At 43.5% G+C, this 25421-nt stretch overlaps 1 protein-coding gene across 2 annotated transcripts in view; it reads right to left on the bottom strand.

The window, feature by feature from the left end:
• The window catches only part of Mpped2 (metallophosphoesterase domain containing 2), a 180854-nt gene that overhangs the window by 107925 nt on the left and 47508 nt on the right, over positions 1 to 25421 (bottom strand). Inside the window, exon 3 of one of the 2 annotated variants that reach the window (XM_005364044.3) lies at positions 21396 to 21577. The exons of the other annotated variant lie outside the window; for it this stretch is intronic. Within the exon in view, the coding sequence (XP_005364101.1) occupies positions 21396 to 21577 (182 nt within the window). The remainder of the gene's footprint in view (positions 1 to 21395; positions 21578 to 25421) is intronic. 2 annotated transcript variants of the gene reach the window in all.

Below are 25421 nucleotides of genomic sequence, written 5' to 3'. Positions count from 1 at the left end.
TACAACAAATACGTAGATGTGTGTGTGTGTGTGTGTGTGTGTGAGAGAGAGAGAGAGAGAGAGAGAGAATATGGTAATCAGGTATATGTCTTAAAATGTCACTCAAGGCTGCAATGGCCAAGCCATGCCACGCTACGATAATATATTTAGAGGAAGTTACACCAAAAGAGCTCCATTTTAGGAAAACAGTAGGCTACTGCTCTCCTAAAGATGTTACACAGCGGCATTTATAGACAAATGAACGCACTGCTCATGGCTACTGTGATCCATAACACCGCAGCCCTCCTAGTTTTGACCCTGTTTGCATCTCCTTCTGGAAAGCCACAGATCCAGGAAAGGTAGATAGTGATTGGTCATGACGTCTACTTCCGTTACCTGTGGCTGTTTAAAGACTACACGTGGCATCCGTCCAAGGAGACACAGGGCAAGTCTACTGAAGGGAGGATCTGGAGACATTCATCACCTACACAAAGAAGTCTATGAAAGGGAATGACTCTTCTTCCACCAAACACTTTTCATGTTAGATTATACAGGGAGATTGTCAATCACTCTCCATCCTTTGGTACATGAGGAGAGGTGAGAAAAACTCAAAGAAATAACCCGATTTCCATGAATAACACTGAAACCCTGACTTGCCAGACCCTCAAAATATCTTGCAGATTTGCTCTGTGGGACAACACATCTCATATTGCTTACGTCAAAGCCTCCTACCCGACTTATGCTTATACTTCCATATACTCAATGTATTTCAATCAAACACTTCTTTGTCTATCTTCTAAGTCTTTACTGTAAAAGCCTGGTTAGATTCTCTGCCTCTGGCAAGATATTAAGAGTCTGTGTAAATGAAATCAAGTGAGGATGGCAATTGTGAGGTTAAGAGCCAACACATAGCACACCTACCCTCCACCAGGTACCACCCAAAAACTCTTTACACACCACCCTGACGAATCTCAATAACAACCTTTTAAAGTCACAGCAGCCATCTGTTTTACGGACAAGGCAAGAGGTAATGGAGAAGAGTATGGCAGAGAATGGCCTGGTGCATGCCAACCAGAGACTGCAGAATGCCTCACTAACTCGAGAGATCACGTGGTCGTGACCAAGGGAGTGAACTAGCTGAGGAAATCCCATTACAGCTCCAATTTTTAGGACTCCAGAGTAGATGGTGTGATTTACAAATATAAGCTAGTCTCAAGAAGTCAGAATTTTCAACCACTTGCCTGAAAGACTGTCATGAATAGAAAAGGTTAGGGGGGTTGAGCTAGTAGCCACAGAAAACTGAGCTGCCTCAGCTGTGGGAAAATCTAACCGGGTAAATTAAATTGACTAGTTTTCCAGATCTCCTGCTGCCTCTGACTAAATAGGGATTCAAAGCACTTCCGAAGTCATTTGCCATCAGACTGGTTACAACCTTAATTATTTAAATATTTAAAATCATAAACCAAAGATAATCTGCTTCCTGTATTATATCAGAGAAGCTGCATTTTTTTCTCATTTTCTTGCAAGCCTTACTTATCCACTAGCCTTGGGTTACCTCATAGACATGCTGAGAACCACCACCAACAGACACAGAATACAATATGCATGAACACCCTACTATGTAAAGGAGATTTAACAGTATCACCAAGCCAAAAGTGCAGCTACTTCAGAAACCTTCTGATAAGGACTTTGACATTGTAGACTCTCCATAAACAGTAGAAAAAAATTTTCAAAAAGCTGACATACCTTTTAAGTGTGTCTACTTCCTATCACAGTCAGAGATCATTAACATCACATGACCTAAGATGAATGCCACGAAGCCAGAACTAGTAAAGATACAGCATGTGAGTAGTCATGCCCCTGTCCTACAGTGTGGCACACATTACTAATCAATCATAACATCTCTTCCACTGATTCTGGATAGACACGAGGTTACTTCTCAACAAAGAGTCAGAGTTAGCCAATGGCATGAACTCTGCATTGTTCCTCTGAAGCCATCTCTGAACATGAAGAAAATGGGTTCAGATCTCCCCCTCCTATAAAAGGGAGATGAGGATATGAGAAGCAAGCGGTGCCTCCTCATATTCAGAATCCTCTTCTCTTGCATCCAGGCTCGTTACCACTATTTGCTGAATTTCATTTAAGCGAGTGTGTGTGTGTGTGTGTGTGTGTGTGTGTGTGTGTGTGTGTGTGTGCGTGTACACTGGTTCACATGCTAATTTGGCCAACAGGCTTGGCATTTCTCTAATAAGAATGCCTAACTGAGAAGAGCTCATGAGACACTAGAACCAAAACCGTTGGCTAGCGAGTCTCTGAGGCTGCTCGCAAGAAGCAGGAGACACTGTTTAGGAAGCAGCCCATTTTTCTTGTAATAAAGAAAATCAAGATAGCAATCCTAAGCACATTTATTAACCCCCAGTATGGGTAACAGCCATCAGACATGGGTCTGTCAGTTTTGTATTAACATAAGTTACTGACTGCATTTTGGGTTTGCAATAGCACAGCAATGCCAACTCTACTGGAGATAATTGCTAACGCTGGAATTGTGAGAACCAAGCCCTGTGTCCAGCAAATGCTTTTTAAAAGAATTTCAGTCTTAACAGTTGCTTGCTCAGAAGAAATTCATTTTACATTTAAAAAAAGAGAGAAAGGGAAAAACAAAACAAGGAAGCATTCAATTGAGCAAGCATTTTCTTAACTCATTTTAAGGTAATCTCTTCCACTCATCAACAATTTCTCCAAGAGGTGGGACCACTGGAAGGGGATTCTGTCTGATTTCACTATATGCTCCATTCTCTACTAGGGTAAGACATAAAATAATGTGATGATGATAAAACAAAAAAAGAAGAGCTTTGTAATAGTCAGGACACGCCAACCAATTTTAAATTGAATTACACAGCCTGCTAATCTTTATGATGGGGTAAGATGTCTTCCAACATTATGCATTATACTAAAATTTGCAGCACGTGCCCCTCCCCACTTCTTGAGCTGCTATGACCCACCCCTTACTGCCTCCCCTCCTACCTTATCATTAAGATAGCTCATCTCCAACCCCCAAAGCATTATTCCTGCTGTGTGGGGAGGTAGGGGTGATTCTGTGAAAGATTTCATTTTTATAGCCATTGTCAGTTGGTGTGTATCTATATTTCACACTGGGGCACAAGGAAACAGTATTATGAATACCAGACATATTTTCCTAATACCATAAGCACTTTTTTCCCCTAAAAGGATAGAGGCAAACACACACAGGGGCTAGAGTAGCACGGAGGAGAGATGCTCGACGTTGAAGATGGATGCTGTGCACTGCATGCTTGATGTTCAATGAAGCAGTTACAGCAGAAACTCCAGATTTTCCAAGTCTAAAAGTGACAGGAGCCCTGCTGGAAGATGAACCTGCATGTCTGGGGTGTGCCCTTGCCCAGTTGGCAGGTTTTTCACACTCTGTAGGTGATGGAAAGATTATTGATGAGAAAGGAAAGACCTTTATCTAAGGACAGGGGCAATATCAGTTCTGAATCTCCACCTCTGATAAAAATAAGAAATAAGAAAGGAAGGCAAGAACATCCAAAGCAAGTTTCTTCTTCTTTCTTCCTCCTGTAAAAGGAGAGGAAGGCTCCACATATGCCCAAGGGAAACCATGTCTGAGCTATTACTGAGAAGCATGACCCTTCTTTTTTTAATAATTTATTTATTTTTATTTTATTTGCATTGGTGTTTTGCTGGCACGAATATCTGTGTGAGGATGTCAGGTCCTGGAGTTACAGACAGCTGTTAGCTGTCATATGGGTGCTGGGAATTGAACCTGGGTCCTTTTGAAGAGCCGTCAGCACTCATAACTGCAGAGCCATCTCTCCAGGCCCGTGACCCTTCCTAATAAGCATATATGCTACTCTATATCTTTTCGTATTCATTTATTTATTTGTGGTGAAGAGAAAAGTGTGTGTGTGTGTGTGTGTGTGTGTGTGTGTGTGTGGTCAGAGGGCAACTGGACATCTTTTGAGAATCATTTTTTTCCTTCTGGCATGTGGGTCCCAGGGATGGAACTCAGGTTGTCAGAATGGCAGGAAGTATAGATTCACACACCAAGCCCTGTCACCAGTCTGTAAGCTCCATCTTGACAATTTACACTACTGCATTGTGAATGCAGTCTGAACTTCATTGTGTCTTATAAAAAGAGTCAAAGACATGCTCATACAGATGACTTGTGAGCAGTAAATTCATGCTCACCATCCCTGAACTGCACCCCAGGCAAGGCCAAGTTGAAAGCTTACATCTGCAAACTGAGGTAATAATGGCCAACAATAAGGAGCTGCATGAAGAAAAACTAGAAAGACCCATACAAGGGACCTTTCTGGATCTAATCTACACTATTAGATGACTGTCAGCAGACACTCTGAGACACTCTGATTGCTTCCCAGCATCCAGTAACAGTGTTCAAACTGTGGAGAGCTGGCAATCATTCCTAGTAGCCACCTGTGCGAGGCCACTCCCTGTACAGTTGCCACAGACCACTGACAACTCTCCCATACTGGTTTATACTAGATGAACTTGGTTGCATAATAACATAATGTGGTAGTAATGACTTAAAAATTCTAAAAGTAAAGGATTTCGCGATCTGATTGTTTCATAGGTATCTTTGCAGCCCCACTAACCAAGAAATAAACCCAAAGAGCAAAATGGCAAACACGATAAGCCGAAGGAAGACAGGACTAAACTTTAAACACTGTATCCACATTCACAGGTGAAGTTTGCATGCCACGGCATGTACCTCAGGTTCACATCCCGTTATTATGTGGTTATTATTCACAGGGCTTCCTGCTCTAGTTGCAGTGCTAACTGGCTAAGCTCTTCAGCTCCTGAAAGGGAACTACCACCGTTACCCATGCTGTCACCAGCACAAGTACTGTCTGAGCCAGTGGCTAGCTGGCTGTCAGCTGCAAATTCAAGCGACAGAGGGAAATAAGAGCCCAGAGCTCTGTACACTCTGAATCCCAGGCAACTGAATGATGCCATCAACAGAGTCAGGAAATAGAACCAAGACCATTTCACTCTTGACATTTTACAGAGGTCTCCCAGCTCAGAGGTCCTCTGCTTTACGGTATCTTCAAAACAAGGGAGAGCAACTCTCTCCCCTATTCCCAAACCGAGAAGAGAAGTGAAAAAGTTAACTGAGAGCCACACACGTGATCAGGAGAAGAAAGACAGCACAGTTTACCTAGACGAGAGAGAAATGCATTTTTTTTTTCTTTGTCTGCTGTGTTTTTGGATGGTCGGTTTTGTTCCCTAATTCCGAAATTTGAGCAGAGTTAAAAAACCGTGTGGGAAAAAGTTTGCTTCAGTTTCATAATGCATATGAAATTTGTCACAATAACATCTCACTCTGGTAGATCAATAATGCATGTGATAGCTGCTTAATTATTTACTCTGGATGCAGCAAATGCTGTTCTAATACAGGCTGCAAATGTAAACAAAGCTGAGGCATGCAAGCAATATGACTAACGCCAACATTTATTTCCCACAAAATGATATTCTTTTCTGGCACATCATTAAAAAAAATCACCTGAATATCTAAATTTAAAGATATTTTGATTGAGGAAATTCATATATTTATAAATATGTACGTTTTATAGGCTACTAAAACCCAAATGCTTTAAATATCCCTTGCTTCAAAACACTACACATGAACATGACACACAAAAGGTAGGAGGATGAGAAGAGCAAATACCAGCACAAAAACACTCACCAAGCAGAGGCAAGAAAATGTGGTGGCACAGACCAGCAAACAAAATGCATATTCATTGAGGATGCATCTATCAACAGAGAAGACTAGAGTTCTCGGCACTGTGGCATTAGTGATACTGTCAGCCATGAACTAAGTATGGGTCCAGAGGGCCCGCGGGGTGACCCTTCGCACTCTGCACAAAAGGGATTTGTAGACAACCAGCATCCCTGACCACGAATAACATACTAGGAAAACAGCAGATCATTTTAAACTAACATGCAAAACTACCTCAGCTTCTTTTGCTTACTCACAGAACAAAAAGGAAAGAAAAAATAAGTAAAAACAAATACAAAAATGCGATTGTGTATTCTGAGCCAAACTTTCCCCATCTGAGTAGAGTTCTGAATGTCCCTCAGGGATTCTCAGTAATCATGTGTGACCCACGGTGAAGCTCCGGAGCTTCGTTGTGGCTGTTCTACCTGGACAGAAGTTCACTGAGATGTGTAGACTTGGGGTCTGGCTAACCTTGCTGTGATTTTTTTTCCTGGTCTGCAAGTTCTTTACAGTAAAGTTTTAATTAAAAAAAAAAAAGGCTTTTCATCTTTAGGAGTCAAAAAGGACAGGTAACTGAACTACACCCACGTTTTCTAGTCTTTGCCAGTGCAAAGCAAATGCTAGAAACGAGACAAGTGTGGCTGCTTTCCATCCCGGTCCCCAGAGCCTAGAGTCCCACCCGCATCCTTCCTGTATGCTACAAAGTGCAGAGTTGGGAGGGAGCACACTGTGTCTCAGACCCAGAACACAGTCACCTCTCGAAACTGTTCCCATTGTCGATACTCATCAAGAATGACTTGGTATTTAGGAGGCGGAAATGAAATAAGTATATTTATAAAATAACCACCAGTATCCTTTCCTTGTCATTTACTACCCAGAAATACTTAAACCTATTATTTTAAACTCTAAAACTCTTTCACAGGATAAGGTTTCCATTATACCAGCCTTTTCCTTAAGAAAAGAAGGTGAGAAACTGTTACTTGGTTTAGCTGGATTTTTAGAGCCACTTGCAATTTGTGGTTCTGAACTGGATCCTGACACAGCAAATAAAAACAAAGTTACTATAAAGAACAGTGTGGGAGCTGGAGAGTTGGTTCAGTAGCTACAGTAGCATGAGGACCTGAGTTGAAATCATCAGAAGCAAAGTAAAGTGGGGCATGGCAGTGCCCGCTTTTAATCTCGGCGTCCTGTGGTGAGACAGGAGCAGAAGCAGAAGCTCCAGATGGGCACGGTCAGCTCCCCTGGAATATGCAGCAGTGAACAAGAGAGATCCCGTCTCAATGTGGACAATGAGGACCATTGTCCTCTGACCTCCACACACATACAGACACAAACACACACACACGCACACGCGCGCACGCACACACACACACAATTGCATTAGCATTACAGCCATCAATATTTGGAAAGGTGTGCAAATAGAATTATATCAATTCATATTTCTTGACTTTGATGAGTGTAATGAATCCATGCAAATTAACACTCCTATTCTTTGAACTCACTGAAGTACGTACGGCCCGGACGTCTGCTTATATCAGGAAGATCCAGCAATTGAAAACACGGGAGGGTGAGAGAGGAGCAAATGCATCAACACTGGAACATCCACATGGAAGACACATGGGAGTTCACTGCATTATTCCTGCAACTTATATGACACTTGAAAATATTTCAAATTGAAAACTAAAAAAAAAATGTGAATTAAAAAACAAAATTCAACAGACCTACCCACTAGTGTGAGAAATACTGTCTAGCCAGGCAATGAGCTTGACCTCATGAGGCCCTTCGGGTACTTCACCTCAGACTCCTCGGCACTTTCCAGTCCCTAGGCTGCTAGCCTGGCCTGCATGTGGGAATAGCCGTATTGAATTACAGGGAGACTGCTGTAATTATGTCCTTCCCTTTCATCTGCCTTGCAGGACTCCGAGTGAGAATGTGGAGAATAAGCTAATGATTTGCCACGCATCTCTGATGACCACTGTATTATGTGCATCATAATATTTTCATTTCTTCTTCCTGCACATAATGCCATGCTGACAGCAAGGTCAGTTATGTTACTAGAAGGGATTTTTAATGAAAACAATTATAAATTTAAAATAACTGTGTTTAAAGCATTTAACAGTCACCAGGGTCAAGTGATTACAACAGTTACAAGCCCCATGGGACATGTTCACACCAAAACAAAGTGAATAAATTACCTCAGCTGGCGCATGTAATCACTAAGTGACCACAGGGGTCAGGCAGCGTGGAACCCTGAAGAGGTTCACGTAAAACCAATAATGAAAATTTATCAGACAAAGGTGGGGAGGGGAGATGACAAGAATCAGGGAGTCGAGTGATATACTAGAAGCAGAACCGAGTCTCTACAGAGCCAGAAAGGGCAGAGAAATGTCATTCAAAAACCCAGGGGACAGATGGAATCAAGACTCCTGGAAACAATAGGCAGACAGACTGGGAAGGCGGGGGGTGGGGATTGAAATGGACGTGATCTATGCAGCAACAGCAAGTTCAAAGCCAAAGCAAAGGCTGTGAGATTTCAGTCCTCATATAAGAAGTTCACCACATCCTGGAATGTCTCTGAAGTAGAACAGTGATAGGAAGGGATGCCAACAAGCAAATGACGTCATCGCTAACATTTGCATGACACTGGACATCTCCCAAGGGTGGTCCTTAAGCTTCACCCAGGTCTGGGAAGACCTCTCTTTCACACAGAGAAGAGTTTGGAAAGGGAAGCCACACCCCTCACGCAGGGAAGCATAAGAAGGATGCGGAGAAAAGTAGGCATTGATGGAAAGGCTATCAATTCCTAAAGACCTCGCTAGTGACTCCATCCATCGAGAGAGGAGTCCAGAAGCTGTAACAGTTGGTACACCTGAGATCTGAACACAGGATAGGGGAAGAGAAGACGTAGGAAGGCCAGAGAGAGTTCTGTAACAGAGGGAACTTTTGAAGTTGACGTTAAATAGTGAACAGAGTTCCCTGAAGAAAGAGGATGAGAATGTATTTAGGTAGTGGAACCAACATGAACAAATATTTATTATTAAGTTTACTGAGTACTGATTCCACCAAGGCACAGTGCTGGCAGCCATAAAAGCTAGGGGACAAGACAAAATACAGTCTTTAAATTATTTTATTAGTTCTTTGAGAATTTTATACAATATTTATTCACCTCCTCTCCCCCAACTCCTCCCAGACCTCCCCTTTTAGAATGCCTGCAAATACCTTTCTGAGGATTAAATGTTCTTTGTGTTATTTCATTTTCTATTTACTTAGTTTTGAACAGATTTTTTTTTTCTATGCAACCCAGAACCCACGATGATCCTCCTGTCTCAGTGCCCTGAGTTCTGGAACAAGAGACTCATGCCACCAAGCCTGGCACACCCTTTTATTCATTCACCCAGGATGGCTTCATTCACAATCCTCCTGTCTTCGTCTCCAGAGTGTTATGATTAGATGTCTGGGCCACCGTGCCTGGCCTCTCCCTACATGTTCCAGATACAAGGACCCTGCTCTAAGATTGGGAATTGGGATGGAGGGAGCCTCATGTTTCTATTTTGGATTAATGGTTTGGAGAAGCTGGTTGGGTTTTGGCAAAGTTGGTAGTTCTAAAGAGTTTCATTCTTATTCTAACAACACAATTTAAAAATATGCTTTAATAACTCACTCATTTAAAGGAAAACTCTGACCTAGCTTTTTCTCTTAAGCCGGTGTAGTGAGGAGTACAAGTCTGCCTCTTGCCCTGCAGAGTACAGCTCTCTCAGGAAGGGAAAACACACTGACTTTTAGAGTCCAGAGCTAGAAGCACAAAGAGAAGTCCTGTAACTTTGGCTCTTGCCCAGCTCCTGCACTGGCTGCCGTGTGACCCCAGGCTGTCCTCCCACCTCTCTGGGTCTCCATCCATCTGTCAGTAAGACAGAGCTAATGTTGTCTGCTCACATCAACCTCCCCGGACCATTATAGAGCATTAATGGGCTAATATATCCTAAGATACTTTGAGTCCTTTGTATAAAAGCTGTCATATAAATTACAGACACTATAATTAATGTAATTTAAGAAAATGGCTACCCATAACACAGAGGAACAGGTTCACATGGATCACAGAAGACCTGTCACCGTGTCCTTGGGTCACCAAGGAGCCCGTCTAATGGGATGAAACCCAAAGCCGCTCATTTTAGAAAGTGTTTAGCTCCAGTTTCTTTCCAAGGAATTTAACTTAATTCTTTACCCAACCTGGGCCACACTTTAAGTTTGTCTTTACTGAGAAAATGCACCGATATATGAATTAGAAAAAATCATAAAATAATTCATTTCTAAAAACAAAGGCTCTTCAGCATAAAGACAATTAGTTAATGAGCATGAATCAATTGTTACTGGGACTAAGCAAACCCTCTTTTCTGATGTTATTACAGACAGTGATACAAGATGTATGATGACCACCGGATAGACTGTGTAGGCTGATCATGAGAACCTGATGAAAACACTAGATTTTCAGACAATGGAAAAACACAACATCAACAAACTAGACTGACCTGAGAGCTCAGTGGAAAAAGTACTTGCCCAGTATGTTAGTATTAACTGTGACTGGATAGAATCTAGAATCACCTGGGAAGGGGCCGGCAGTGAGGGGTTGGGTAAATAGATTAGTGCCTGTGCGGAAGGCTGTGGAGGGCGGTCTTGATGAGTGGGAGGACCTAGCCTACTGTGGGCAGTGCCATTCCCTAGGCAGAGGCTATCTTGCCACAGTAACAGGAAGCGAAACTACAGCACTGTTCAAGAATGAGAATTGGAGGTCAGCTCCCAAGAACCCAAATAAAGTTAGACAGGCAAGGTGGTGCTGGGACTTGGAGACCAGGAAGTTCCAGGACAAGCTGGCTAGTCAGACCAGTCAAAAACTGATGAGCTCCAGGTTCTGCTTCAGTGAATAGTGATCGAGAAGAACACTCGGTGTCAGATTCCGACCTTTAGAGCATGTGCACATATATTATAAACATGCAGCTACACAGTCCAACACACACACACATGATGAAAGCCTAAATCGCTTGAAATATTAAATTATAACTCTAGGCGTGTAACTAGAAAAAACAAATATGAGTCAAAAACTGAAAAAGATAGCATGGCCGATACTATATTTTTGAGTAAACAGTAAGAAGTGTTGTAGGTATTAAAGACCCCACATAATGACCAGATTTATGGGACTCTGGCCCAGGTTCCTCTGGAAATCATAGGGAGAAGCACCCATGTCCCATCTTAGAAATGCCTCTTTATACTTCTCTATCAGGTCTACTGTGATTGGGTACTTTTGCGAGGTTGCACACCTCATTCACGCTGGGCTCTCCTCTTCGGCATGTGCCAAGCGCCTCCCTAGTGAGCAGACCTCACTTTGCCACGTTTTCCCTGACAATGGCCGACTGCAACCTGCTCGGTCCACCAACTCCACTTCCTGACAATTCCAGCTGTCTAAAACTACTCAAAAGCCTTAAACAACCACGTCATGCCCTGGGAGCATACTAAGACTCTAGACATAAATTAAACCCTGTGCCTGAGAACCTGGCTGACGTCTGGTGTGCTGCAACTGTAAGGGTCATTCTGGAAGGAGAAAAGGGGACCGTGGAGGGGAGAGGGGAGAGCAAGTGATGAGAAAAAGATAAGGAATGGCAGAGAGATGGTAGGAGATGGGGAGGGGACCCCTCTACCAGGGGGCCAGAAGTCAGCCAGAACCTGGGATGCCATGTGTGTCTGGTGTGACATGCTCACAGAGTAGGCGGAACCAGAGAACTCACTGTTTCTCTGTCCTGCAGAAGGGGAAGTGAGCCAGTGGCCGTGTAGCACAGGGACTACAACTTCACTTCCTCCTAAGTCCTGTTGTCCTCAACTCCTCTCCTCTTATGCCCTGCCAAGGAACAGGAAAGATGTAGCAGTAAGGTAGGAAGGATATGAGGTGCATTTTGGAAACACTGAAGTGGCAGGTCACCTTTCTTCATCATTTTCTACCTGGTTTGTTTATCAGCTTGACATAGCTGGAGTCATCTGGGAAGAGGGAACTTCAATTGAGAAAGTGCCTCTATCAGATTGGCCTGTAGGTAAGTCTATGAGGTAGTTTCTTAGTTAATGATTGATGTGGGAGGGCCCAGGCCACTGCAGGAGGCACCACCCCTGAGAAGGGGGTTCTAGGTTGTAGAAAGAAGCAGGCAGAGCACAAAGAACAAGCCAGTGAGCAGCGTTCCTTCGTGGCCTCTGCATCAGTTCCTGCCTCTAGCTTTGGCTGACCTCCCTCAGCAACTGTGTCACAGTAACAGGGACGTATAAGCCAAATAAACCCTGTCCTCATGTTGCCATTGGTAAGAATATTTGACCACAGCAACAGATGGCAAGCTAGGACACTACCTCAATGTGTTGGGCATGCTTTATCTCATTTAATCTCATAACAATCCTGGTGTTCAGCGCTGCTAACTAGTAATAGTTCTCCTTTCACAGATGAATGGACCAAAGATCACATGATTAACAAGGTTAAAGCAGAATTTAAACACAGCAGATTGCACTCAGTACTCACATTGTTCCCGATAGCATACTATCTCTGTATGACAACACTAGATACATACATGCTACAACACAGTATGTACAGCCTTGTTATGTGTGGGCTATGGGATGTACTGTCAATCTCAATTTTTTTTCTGTATCTTTTTTTTTACCTTTTAAAAGCAAAGACCTGCTGTGGAATAGTTGTTTAACTATGCAAAGATGTGTTGCATTTGTTTAACTATGAAAAGATGTGTTGCATTTGTTTAACTATGCAAAGATGTGTTGCATTTTTTCTGTAAATATGTATTGCATTTGTTTAACTATGCAAAGATGTGTTGCATTTGTTAACTATGCAAAGATGTGTTACATTTGTTAACTATGTAGAAATGTGTTCCATTTATTGAATTATGTAAAGATGTGTTGCTCTTTCACCTTGTCTGCCTAAGACACCTGACTGATCTAATAAAAAGTTGAAAAGCCAATAGCCAGGAAGGAGGTATAGGTGGAACTTCTGGGAAGGAAGAGTAAGTAGGAGGAGAAATTTAGGCTTGAAGGAAGAAAGAGAAAAAAAAAAAAACCACCAGGGGCTTGCCACGGACCAGACAGACACAGAGGAAGCAGGAAAGCAGGACGTACAGAATGAAAGAAAGGCAAAACGCCCCTGAGGCAAAATGTAGAGAAATAGAAACCAATTCAATTAAGTTAAAGGAGCTAGTGGGACAAGTCTAACCTAAGGCCGAGCATTCATAATTAATAAGTCTCCATGTCTTTATTTGGGAGCTGGTTGGAAGCCCAAAAAAAAATTCCAAGTACAACCACCTAAGGTTTCAAAATTGGAAACAAAAATAATGTGCAATCACTTTCTAAAAGCACTTAAAGGCTGAAGATTTGCTTCCAATAAGGTCATTCAAAATCACATGCCACAGATTCTCAGATACCAAGAATATTAAAGAGACACGGCAGTCTTTCACACGGGAAACATGGTACCACGCAATAAAAGCGTTTTTCTTAACAATATATGTCATTGGAAGGAGCCATTCTATGCCTAGGAATAAACCCTACAAATGTAATTCATGATGTTTGCAGGGCAGAGCAAGAAGGGTGCTCACCAGGACAGTGCCCATGGTAACGAAAGCCTGGGGACACCTTAGATGTCCAGTGGTAGAGATGGGACTAACAAATGACAGAGCTGAGTGCCACACTGCCACTAGCACAGCATGGCAGGCTGATTTTTAAGTTACAAATTAACATGTACAGCCCTGTGAAGCTTTTTTTTTAATTGTCGTTAAAGTCCTCAGAGAACGTATATGTCTTGTTACTAACGGTGTTCCAAACAGAAATGAAAGTAGAAACATTTCCAAGATGATGTCTGCCAACTATTAATTATTCTGGAGATGGGACTGCAGAGACACATGTATTTTAGACTTTGTGCATGTTCACATATTTGGACTTCTAAAATTAACATACATGTATCTTACTATCAAAGTATTCTTCGGGGAAGATATTCAAGGCATCCTGCTTGACGTGAAAGTTGTTTATACTTTGTTAAGGAACTGTTACAAAACAGCACTGATTCTTTTTTCTGCAGAAGGTGTGTGTGTGTGTGTGTGTGTGTGTGTGTGTGTGTGTGTGTGTGTGCAAGTGTGTGTGCGTGTGTTAGAAGAAGAGCAGAAAAAGCAAACGTTCCGTGAGGACTCACATTAAGATTCATGCGGTTACGTCTCTTCACGGGTGTTGCTCCCTTCCTACCACAATCTCTGCTTTCTAAACTGTAAGTATGAACACACGAAAGACATAGATGAGGATAAAAGCTGAGGCTGTGAGGGCTTTTCCTGTTGTACCAACAGCAAGATCACAGGAAAGGGAACATGGTCTTTGGAATGGAGCAAAATTGATCTGTGCGTACAGCTGAGATGCTGGATACAGACTCACAGCTAAAACCATCCTTCACACAATGCTCCTACAAACGGAACATTCCCAAAACTGTCCTGGATGCATTTGCATTCTCCCTCTTGGTCTTAGAGAAACTGAAGCTCAGAGGTATTCAGTGATAATCCAAGCCAAAAAAAAGCCCTATTCGAGGTTCATGGGATTGGGGCTGTGTTGGAGGAGCTCTCTGACCATATTACACTCTATTACTATGTATGAACTTTCGGCTGTAAGAATAGACCACATACCCTTGTATTCACAATTTATTGTGTCAGAAGGCAAACAGGAGCAGCAGAAGCAAACGCTTCTTAAATACTTCTGCACAGTATGCCAGTCGCTAGCAACAAGGAACTGGATGGTAGGAAAGGCTTTAGGAGAAGAACAGAGAGGGGAAGGAAGACAATGGCTGGAGGTACGCTTATGCGATTTTAATGTTTGGGCCAAAGTACAGGACGAAAAGTCTTATAGTTTATGTTCATTACTTCAGTGATTCAACAAACATCTGTGTACATCAGGTGTTTGAGGAGCCCCCGTTAGGGGCTCACCATTGTCCAGCAGAGTGAAACACAGGCAAATGATTCTGTTTCAGTCACAGGATGGCTTCTACAGATGTCTGGTCACTGTGTTAAGTTAGAAAGAACTATTCGACCATCATTAGGGATAAGTGAGCTCTCCTAAGAAGGTTCTATAAATAATCAAAAACGGGGTTTACAAAGCAAAGAGTTGGGAGGGACATGCTGCATATGCACAGTGGGAAGGAACTCGATGTGGGGGAGTCCCTGAAAGTTGGCTATGACAAAGGGGCTAAGCAATCAAATAAGAACCCCTGAAGACCCCTGGTACAGCCGCTACCAGCATGTGTACAATAAACAAGAGGCCTTACAGATGTAAACTGAAAACAAGAAGCCAGCCCAGAAGAAAGCAAGTGAACAGTGATGAGCGCCCATAAACAGGCATTGGTAGGGAGAAGACACAGCCAACAGCAACGCGAAAAGACACCTCATAAAACGTACCTCCAGGGAAGGTGGTATTAGAGGCCGCTGGTGTTCAGAATTTAAGAAAAAGCAATAAAAATAATCACATTTTAACTGACAGCTACTTTGTCGTTAACAAGTTTAACCCAAAGCTGTGACTGGGGATTCATTTTTTGCCAGGGTGGCAAAAGGAACTGTTGTGTTTGGGTGGCGGGGCCCTGGCTCAGCTGCACAGTATCTGCCTGCTCCTGACATCCCAGACAGGACTATATTAGGACTATATTGTTTTATAGTGGTATATCATTAGGTCTTAATAAATAAAGCGAGCCTGGAGATCAGAGAGAAAAAGTAAGTCACTAGAGGCCAGGTAGTGGTGGCAGACAACTTTAATCCCAGGATTTGGGAGACAGAGGTAGATGGATCTCTGTGAGTTCAAAGCCACCCTGGGCTACACAAGATCAATGCAGAAACAGATCCAGGTGGTGGTGGCTCACACCTGTCATCCCAGTACTGGGGAGTTTAATCCCAACACTAAAGGGGACTATAAGAAGGGAGGAGACAGAGGCTCAGGGCTCAGCTTACAGTCGTCCAGCCTTGGTAGAGGTAGGACTGCTCTAGCGGCCTTTTGCTCATCTTCAGCTTGAACCAGTGTCTGCCTCTGGGTTTTTATTATTCGTGCTACATCATTTAACTATCATTCCTTTCTAAACTGGGGAAGAAAGATGTCTCCACGTCCCTTTCCCACAATTCTACATTCACTCTTCGGCCCTAGAAAGCACTTGTCTTTCTAGCCCTGGCTGGTTCCCTAGAAGACAGCAGCTAGGAAGAATGGGAGGCAGCTTTTCTCTGTAAAGACAGCAGATCAGGGTGGTGATCAGCCAGCTAGATCTTGGAGTCTGATAGATTCAGATCCAAACCTAAGGTCACTTCCTAGTTGTATGCACTTAACTAGTTAACGATACTTTAGTTCTTACTGCCCAGATGAGTTACCCAGAGGACTACATGGATACATGAACCAGGCTAGCCTGAGAAACTTACTCTTCATAGGGAAGATGTGTGCCACCTCCAAAGTTTTATTCCCAATTTGGCCATTTACTGAGTGACCCTGGGCAATTCATTTGACTTCTCCATTTCTGATTTCCATTGAATAAGGAAGCATCTAGATAAGGAGGTCCCTGAGGGCTTTTCCAGCCTAAACACAGTGTCACTGTGGAGAGGGAGGTTTTGCTCCAAACTGTCTTATTCTCCTGGGCCAGCCACTTTGAGTTTCTGCATCTTGAAGCCTGTACTGCAGACTCTCTTAGCTTCAGCTCTGCAGTAACTGTGGACAGCTGTCTTAGTTTCTTTTCTGTAGCCGCGCTAAAACACTCCCACAAAAGCAATGTAAGGGTGAATTCTGTCTTATGAGAAGTATAGTCCATCATTGGTGTAGGAGGTCCTTCTGTCTGTGTGTTGCTTTCATTGGTTAATAAAAAATAACTGCTTTGGGCCTATAGCAGAGCTGTAGAGGAACAGAGCTAGGTGGGGAAAACTAAACAGAATGCTGGGAGGAGGAAGACAGAGAGAGAGACACTGGAGCCACCAGAGACAGACATACAGAATCTTTGCCAGTAAGCCACTTCCACGTGGCGATACACAGACTAATAGAAATGGGTTAAATTAATGTAAGAGTTAGCCAATAAGAAGCTAGAGTTAATGGGCCAAGCAGTGATTTAATTAATACAATTTCTGTGTGGTTATTTCGGGGCTAAGCTAGCCAGGAGGCCGGGAGGAACAAGTGGCTCTCCTCCTACACATCATAGAGAGGAAGTTAAGGCAGCAGAGTCTGAAGTAGTTAGTCCCATTGGACCTACAATCAGGAAGCAAAAGGCAATGGATGCCCATTGCTTCTCTGTCTCCTTTCTCTATTCTGGGATCCCAGCCAGGGAATGGTGCTGCGCATAATGGGTGGGTCTTCCTTCATTAGCTAAAGCAATCAAGACAGCTCCCAAGGTCTTGCCTAGGTGCAAGTCTCCCAGGTGATTCTAGATTTCATCAAGGTGACACTAACCATCACACTGTCACACACCAGAATGTAATAAGCTGAATCAGAGCATACCTTCATGTGGCTGGTCTTACGTCAACTTGACACACAAACTAGGGTTATCTGAAAAGAGGCAACTCTATTGAGAAAATGCCTCCATAAGATCAGGATATAGGTTTTTTTCTGAATTAATGATCAATGGGGAGGACCCAGCCCACTGTGGGGGGTGCCATCCCTGGGCTGGTGGTCTTAGGGTTCTATAAGGAAGCAGGTTGAAGAAGCCAGTAAGCAGCACCCCTTCGTGGCCTCTGCGTCAGCTCCTGCCTCTAGGTTCTGTCCTGTTTGAGATCCTGATTTCCCTCAATGAGGGACTCTATGTGGAAATGAGAGCCCAATAACCTTTCCCTCCCAGCTTGCTTCTGGTCATGTTTCATCACAGCAATAGGAACCCTAACTAGGACACTTCACAACAAACATTAAGTAATATTTTTATTATTTCCCTTCTTAACAAAGAAGGTTCCCAAGAGCCAGGAGGTTAAACTTTTATCAAAAACAGCAAATAAAAAACTAGGTGTCCTCGACTGCTTATAATGTCAACAAGAGATCTCGCTCTTCCACCCTTGGGCTGTCACTAGCTTTAGCTTTAGCTCAGTGGCTACAGCAGCTCATCTCATAAATTACTCCATGTTGATAACTTTCTTGTTACCCCTGCCCTGTGGCATATGGCCACACTAATGAAGGCCTGCCATCTCTGAACCAACACGGAGCTCATTAGGGATTCTTAGGTCTTACAGCTGGTGGGTCAGGGTGACAGTCAAGAGGAGCAGGACCATCAGATGAAGGCCATCTTTCAAATACGTGCACTATTAACATCTGGTCAAACAGCTATCCGACTTCCAGGTGAAGCTGCTGATGAAGCCACAACTCTTCCCAAGCTCATAAGCTCATGAGTGACTCGAAGTCACGCTCCTCAGTCACACAGCCTCGTGTTCATCCCATGAGCAAACCTGTGGAGCTTTATTTATTATTGCATTTATCTATCTATTTATAGTGTAAACATGTGTAAACACACGTGTGACAGGGTGAGTGTGTGGAAGTCAGGTGACAGCTTGTGGAGGTCAGCTCTCTCCCTCTACCATGTGGGATCTAGAAATAGGAGTGAGGTCATTACACTTGGTGGCAAGGTGGCCTCATCTGCTAAGGTACCTCACGATCTCCTTTGAATTTTCTCATCTACTAAATGACCCTGGAGAAGTTATCTGTAAAATGAGAATAACCTTGGCAAGCAGGTTTAGAGTGCCTGGCCTGTCACTGAACCAGATCAATCCGATGACAGAGAAATAGAGCATGAGAGAAGGTGATGTTGTTTGCAAAGATCAGGATAGTAGAAAGGAAACAAAAATCAGTCTGAGGCCATTGGACTTGTGTGACCCGAGCTGGTGAGAGTTGAAAGTGCAATTGTAACAAATGCCTTCATCACCTTGACCTCTACCTAGCAAAAAGGGCTGGAAGCGCCCTTTCCAGGGGAGAGTTTCCTGCCTGAACCAAGTGGCAGAGTAATCACACACCATCTCTCACCCTCTGAGCACCCTGAGTTGCCCTGGTAACAGTGAGCTATTCTCAGCCTTCTCTATGGGAACCCAGCTTCTCTCCCCATTTCCCATGGGCTCCAGTTGGTCTCTTGTGCTACACCCCTTCTTGAGACCTCTCCCTGGTGCCTCGCTAGATCAGGGTGGGGGTGAGAGGGAAGAGAGGCAAAAGGAACTGGCGTGCAGCTGGACTTCAGCTTTTGATTTCCTTATCATTTTATTTCCTTAGTTATGGCACATTTCCATTTATGGAGCACTTTCCCTTATAAAATCTCCAAGTGTTTATTTCTAATCTACTAAATAATTCCCCTGACCTCTTCTTGCTTTTACCCTCTAAATATCTCTTGATGGTTCACTCACCACATTCCCCATTCCATTATTAATGGCCCACAAAACCCACTACCAGCAATCATTTACTGATTAATCTGCACAGCAATCCAGAAAGACAGGTAGTATTAATCCTTAGTTCTGCTGAAGGAAACCAAGGGGGAAAAGGGTGAACTCAGACACCCAAGGTCAGCGGCTCCTCTAGATTATAACAGGACCTAATCTGTCTGTATTTCTGTGACTACCTCCCCCTGGCTGTGCCCTTCCTGGAAACAAAACAAAACAAAAACCAAAAGCACGGTCAATACCTAACTTTAGCTGCAAGGAGGTGATTGATAAGAGTGGCTAAGATGGGAGCTGGAGGGATTGCCTTGGACACTGTACCACACACACACACACACACACACACACACACACACACACACAGAGAGAGAGAGAGAGAGAGAGAGAGAGAGAGAGAGAGAGAGAGAGAGAGAGAGCCTTTTAAAAAGAGTAGCTAAAAAGAGATAATACTTGAAAGAAAAGTTTACCAAGGCAAAAAAAAAAAAAAGTGAAACAAAAAAAAAAAAGTGAAACAATTTGGATTACACCCAATTCTGCCACAGTGAGACTAAAAATCCTCTGAACTTCTTTGCATCTCTGTCATCTATAAAAATGAGATAATTATGTTAAATGACTTCTAAAATATCTGTGTGTTTTAAATACGGCTGAGCACCTACTGAAAGGGCAGAAAACATAAAAACTCCCAAATCGGATGCCGAGCCCACCATAGCCCGGCGCATCCTTTATCGCTAAAGAAGCTCAGCTGCCACCCAAAAACATGCTGGCGGTCAGCAGCCGAGCAGAGCTGTGGAGTGCCGGCTCGAGACTTTGACCATAAGTAGTCCTTTCTCCTTAGAGATAAGTCCAGTAGAAACAAAAAGACACACACATCAGAAAACATACATTTTAGTTCTTGCTGCCCAAGGTGATACTCCTATCTATTTAAATGTTTGTTTGTAAATACATGTCTTACAAAATAAAACGTATAATCAATTTGTTACACTGTCCTTAAAAGGGATAAATACGGAAATTACACTAAAATGTTGTCAAATGAAAGTAGCCAAGAATGATGGAGGTTTGTACTCTGACAACAGTTATGTCCACTCTGATATGCATGCATGAACACTAGAAAAAGCAAACTGCTCACAGTTAAGCTTATTATTCATTCTTAAGATATTTTAAATATTCTAAGCATTATTTGTCAATTATCACACATATTTTATCATCTCTAATCAACAACTTAGAACTTTCCCATACCTTGCTAAGTTTGACAATAAACAAACAAACAAACAAACAAAGTTTCTGACTAAATCTCCTGAGTCATTTTCGTTGCTCACATAATATTCATGACATCATTCTTCTGGATTGAGTTTCTCCTCAAAACTATACATACTTCTTTAGTGTCTTCAGAAACTCTCTACCCTTCTTTGTTTTTTTTTTTATTTTATTTATATTTTTTATTTCCATTATGGTGTGGGGACTGAGCCCAGCAGCTTGCAGATGAGCAGGTGGTAGGCTGGTACTCCACCACTGGGCTGTACCCCAGCCCTAGATCTCTCTTCTCACACAGGTATGAATACCTCCAGGGTGGCCTTGCTGTGCTAATATCTGGCAGCTGCCCTCGCCGGACCCAGCGTTTTGCTGAATTGTGAAGCTGTGGGTCCATCCCTGTGTTCAGGAAAGTCTACTATTCTGTTTCAAGGAGTGTGTTGGGGCGGAGGATGTCTGCAAAGTCCTGGCCAGAATGCAGGCCACTGCAGAGAGCTGCTGTGGACAGGACAGTGCTCAGGAGGGACTGGGCTTCCGAGAGGGACTTTCACAACCTCTAGACAGATTCTAGTTACCGAGAAGTATTCTCTTACTGCTGGCCATTTGTACATCTTTGATCATAATACCTTGGAAAGACTAGAGCCAATGAATTAAAAACATGATTCTAGGCCTTGTGTGTGCCAATGAATGTCCTCATTAAAGCAAGATGAGGGAACGGAGATCGGTTTCAAAGCTTCCCATCTCTTTGCCCCAGAGCTGTCGAGGCCAGGCACTGAAAGATGCACAGTAAAATTAAATATCTAAAAATTCATCTTTAATTAACAAAATTGGATTAAAGCTAGACACCACGGCATATCATACAAGAAACGGCTGAGCTGGTTTCCAAGTGCCCTAATTCAATTAGGACGCAGTGAGTGACACTCAGACCGGGAAAGGTTAATTGGGGCCGCCAGAACGCAATCATTCCTTACCTAACCAGTCATTAAACTTCTTAACCTCTGAGGGCAGTCCCAGCTCGGTGAAATCGCCTGTGTGGAGAAGGATGTCCCCATAAGGCATCTGGATACCATCTGTTCTGGAGTGTGTGTCTGAGATGCAGACAAACCGCGTGTGGCCCGCTGGTTTTGGAGTGTCATATGGGATGGGGTCGACCCTAAAGTAGACATAACAGATCCCGTAACAGTTAAACACGTTAGAACCCTCGAGATAGTCATCACACGTACATATATCGACTGTCGTCGTGCACACACCCAAACAATCCAGCCTAAGGATGGAAGGGCCCCTGGGGGATGGGGAGAAGACAGCATTCCTCGTGTACAGTCCCACTAGGAGAATCCAAAATGTGTTACTTACCTGGTAGGAAAAAAATTAAAAGGAAAGCCGGGAAAAAAAGAAAAAAAAAACCCAAGCAACTGATAGTGATTAATATTGAAGTTTCTGGATATTGAGCCCCAACTGAGGAAGCAAGCATCTGCCTTTTCTCTCTCATCATGTTCCTACTGATCCCAGCACTCATTAGGAAGGGGGCAACTCACTTATTCGTTCTTAAACATGCACGGCTTAAGCAATGAATTAATTTCCAGAAGCAGCCTGCGTGTGCTGTCAGCTGAGCTGCGGAGACAGCACTGCATGTTCCGTTTCCTTTCCTGACTCACTCAGCACCCAAGTCTTCAGATTTTTGCTAAGAGGTTTGCTGCTTAAGTTGTAGAGAGGCAAAGGGATGCTCCTAACAGGCCTTTAACACAATGCATGCTAGAAGAACTTTGTGAAGTCTTTCCCACCAGGAATTACCAGTAGCCCAGGTTACACCTTAGGTTACAAGGACGCTCAGATACCCTGGGCACAGAGTCTCTTTAGTACAAACGGCATGTCCTCTAATGCATTTGAATATATCTCTGTATGCATCAATATGTGTATCGTTCCGGAGACCCAAGCACTGTGAAATTACACAAGCGACGTAAGAACCAAAGGCAAAGAGATCAACCCACAGCAAAGAAAATGAAACAGAACACTTTTGCTTAATTGAGTGTAACAAAGTGTGCTAGATAAACTTGGTAAAGAAATGCAAATCTGACTCTCAGAACAAACAGTCTTAATTATTTAAGAGGTTTGTCCCTACGTTAAGGATGGTTTAACTGTATCAACTCTCCGCCGACAGCACCCTTTACTTTCTCTATAGCCATGTGCACTTATTGCTGGACCACAGAGAGAAAGCAGCAGTGACAAAGGCGAAGAGAAGGTCACCAGAGAAGCAAGTAGGCACCGTGGGGACTGGAGTGTAAGACATTAAACAAGGAACCCCGTGTTTTACATCACAGCCCCACCCTTGAGAGTTGGCAAGCATCAGAGAACATGGGGAAACACGTGCAAACCTCTGATGCAGAATGAATCTGCAGGGTTTGCTTAATGCCTTTCTTTCTCTTTCTCTGTCTTTTTAAAGAAACAATCTATTTAACAAGGTAATTGAGGTAAGAAAATAAAGACATTCGTATGCAGCCTAGAGAGTCCTTAAATTTCTTCCATGTGAGCTTAATCTTTTCATCTTGGTCAAAGAAGCAAAGTAAAGAAGAAAGGAGAAGAACAAGAGGGAATCAGGAGCTGGGTCGCAGTTATCGGAGTCGAGCCAATCAGAAACCCCCAAACAGTTTAGCTAGTGCAAAGCACATTGTAAAGGTGTATTCTTCCTGCAGAATAGGCTGCTACCATGGAGAAAGTTTACTAGCCCACTGATCTCGCCTGCTAGCCTTCTTATATTCTAGACACTTTATCCTTTAACATAGGAAAGAATACAGTCTTCTTTCCGTCACTGAAGTCCCCCCTCAGGCTCAGTGGTTCCTGTCTGTGGAAGGAGCTCTCCCAGAGGATGGGTGACTCTTCCACTGGAGCTGGAAGGGACAGGCATGGCTCCTAGACAGAAAATTCAGCGGCTCACTCTAACAAAACTGCTGCATCCAGACCCAATCGACTGCCATTTGAAGGAGACTTTATTATTGGGTCATTAGAAATAAGTTAAATGTTGGAAGTGTGCACGGGTCTGTGTGCACATATCTTTCTTTCCCTGTGCTTATTTAACCAATATATCAGACACAGCCCTCCTCTGTAATTCTGCCAAGATAACAGGGAAGGGTACTGCGTCAAAATACTCGGAAGTCCACTTCAGTATGTCAGGGATTCATCAACGACATCATTTTGAACTAGGTGGACAGAAGGTAGCACATGCCATTGTGAAGAGACCCCTTTAGTCTGTGCAAGCATGAACACACCCAATAACTGTACAGATCGTTTCTGCCATCTTGACTACATGTTGGACAGTGAACTCTGTGAAACCATGGGAAATGCCACTCACTTTTCAAGTCACTTCACCCTTCTTCTGCACCCTCCCACATCCTGCAGAGAAACATGTGCAGGCCCAGGATTCATGCACGGAATCCAAGGTAATAAAAATGGGGGTGGGGACAAGCAAAAGAGAGAAAATTCCTCACCTCCACTTTGATCCAGAATGAGATGAAGAGGCCAAATCAGACAGAAAAAGGCGCAGAGACACCTCACCCACGGACATTATGGGCATGACATTATCTGAGAGAAATATCACACATTTGGGGGATACAGAGAGGAATGATTGAAAAGGGGGGCTAGGGTCATGGGGAAGATAAAAACAAACACAAAATGGATACACACACTCTGACCTGGAGACCCTCGGGTCCTTTCCTACAACATCGAGTTCAAAGCAGGAGATGTCTGCAGAAGACAGGACAGGGCACCATGCCACAGCTACACCCTACTACACCTTGATGACTATCACCTGGAGTCAGGGGCAGGAAGGTATCTCCACCCGCAGACTCCAAAACCGACAATAAGATGCCTGGTACAGTAAGTTTCAGAGGCCATAACTAAGGTTGAGACAACCCTGGGGGAAACTGGTACTTCCCAACTGGGCATCTGATAAATGCTTTGAGAAGGCAAGTCAAGACAGACAGACACTCCTGCTACAAAGAATGTCCATGGCGACCTCCGCAGGAGGCAGACCCACTCGTGGGAAGACACACACTCCCTCCGTTTTCCTTTGTACTCAACAGCTTTGCCACTGACTGCTTGTGCTACTGACTTCTCAGATGACCCGACATTTTCCCTTGAGCATTGTGTCAAGTATCCAAGGAAGTGAGTATTTTACCAAACGCCCCGGAAGCCCCAGGGCCAGATTCAGATATCAGAGTGAGATTTGCACATATTTCTGAGTACTCCCAGGAGGAAACAAGATGACATGGAAAGACGAGAAACAGACAGAACAATGACAAACAAGACAAACCCCCAAGTATCATAAAACCCCAAGACAGGGCAAGATCTTATGGAAGTGTCTGGTTCGATACTTTATACAATGCTTACATACTCTCTGTTCTTTCCCTGCCTAGCTAACATAAATTTCCATCCCAAAGGAAAGGGAGCTCTCAAGCCCCCTCTCTTCTCCCAGTGTTGCTGAAGTTCTATTCTTTGGGTAGTTTTGGTTCCATTCAGACAAACTACTGTAGTTCTACCTATAGATTTGCGCTGCTCTTAACTTTGGTCACAGAAGCCTCTTTTGCGGTGGACAGTGGGTGGTTAATGCAGAAACTTGTAACTAGTCAACGTGCTGAGCATGGATAACTCAGTGTTTGACTATGGATAGGCCTTCTCTTTGAGCCCTCACCATCCATGGCTCAGGAACTTCAAGGCAGAGGGAGCCTAAAGAATTTCAGAACAGGCAGAATGTCCAGAGAGCCGTGAAATGCTGACTTCCAGGCATGATCTGGCTGCTACACACACCACCTCACAGCAGCTATGGCTAACCACTCAAGACCTGCCTAAGAGCAAACCAGTGAAGATTCTAGTATGGATGGTAGAGGTCTTTCCCTACTGGAGCAGCTCCTGGCAACCTATGGCAGATGAAGAAGAAAGAGTTACCCTCCTTTGGCGATGTGGCCACTGTTAGGTTGTTCATGCTTCAGTGAAAAACTGGACAC

The sequence above is a fragment of the Microtus ochrogaster genome, assembly GCF_000317375.1.
Source record: "Microtus ochrogaster isolate Prairie Vole_2 chromosome 14 unlocalized genomic scaffold, MicOch1.0 chr14_random_1, whole genome shotgun sequence".
Taxonomy (NCBI): Eukaryota; Metazoa; Chordata; class Mammalia; order Rodentia; family Cricetidae; genus Microtus; species Microtus ochrogaster.
This window is presented reverse-complemented; position numbering and strand designations above follow the sequence as displayed.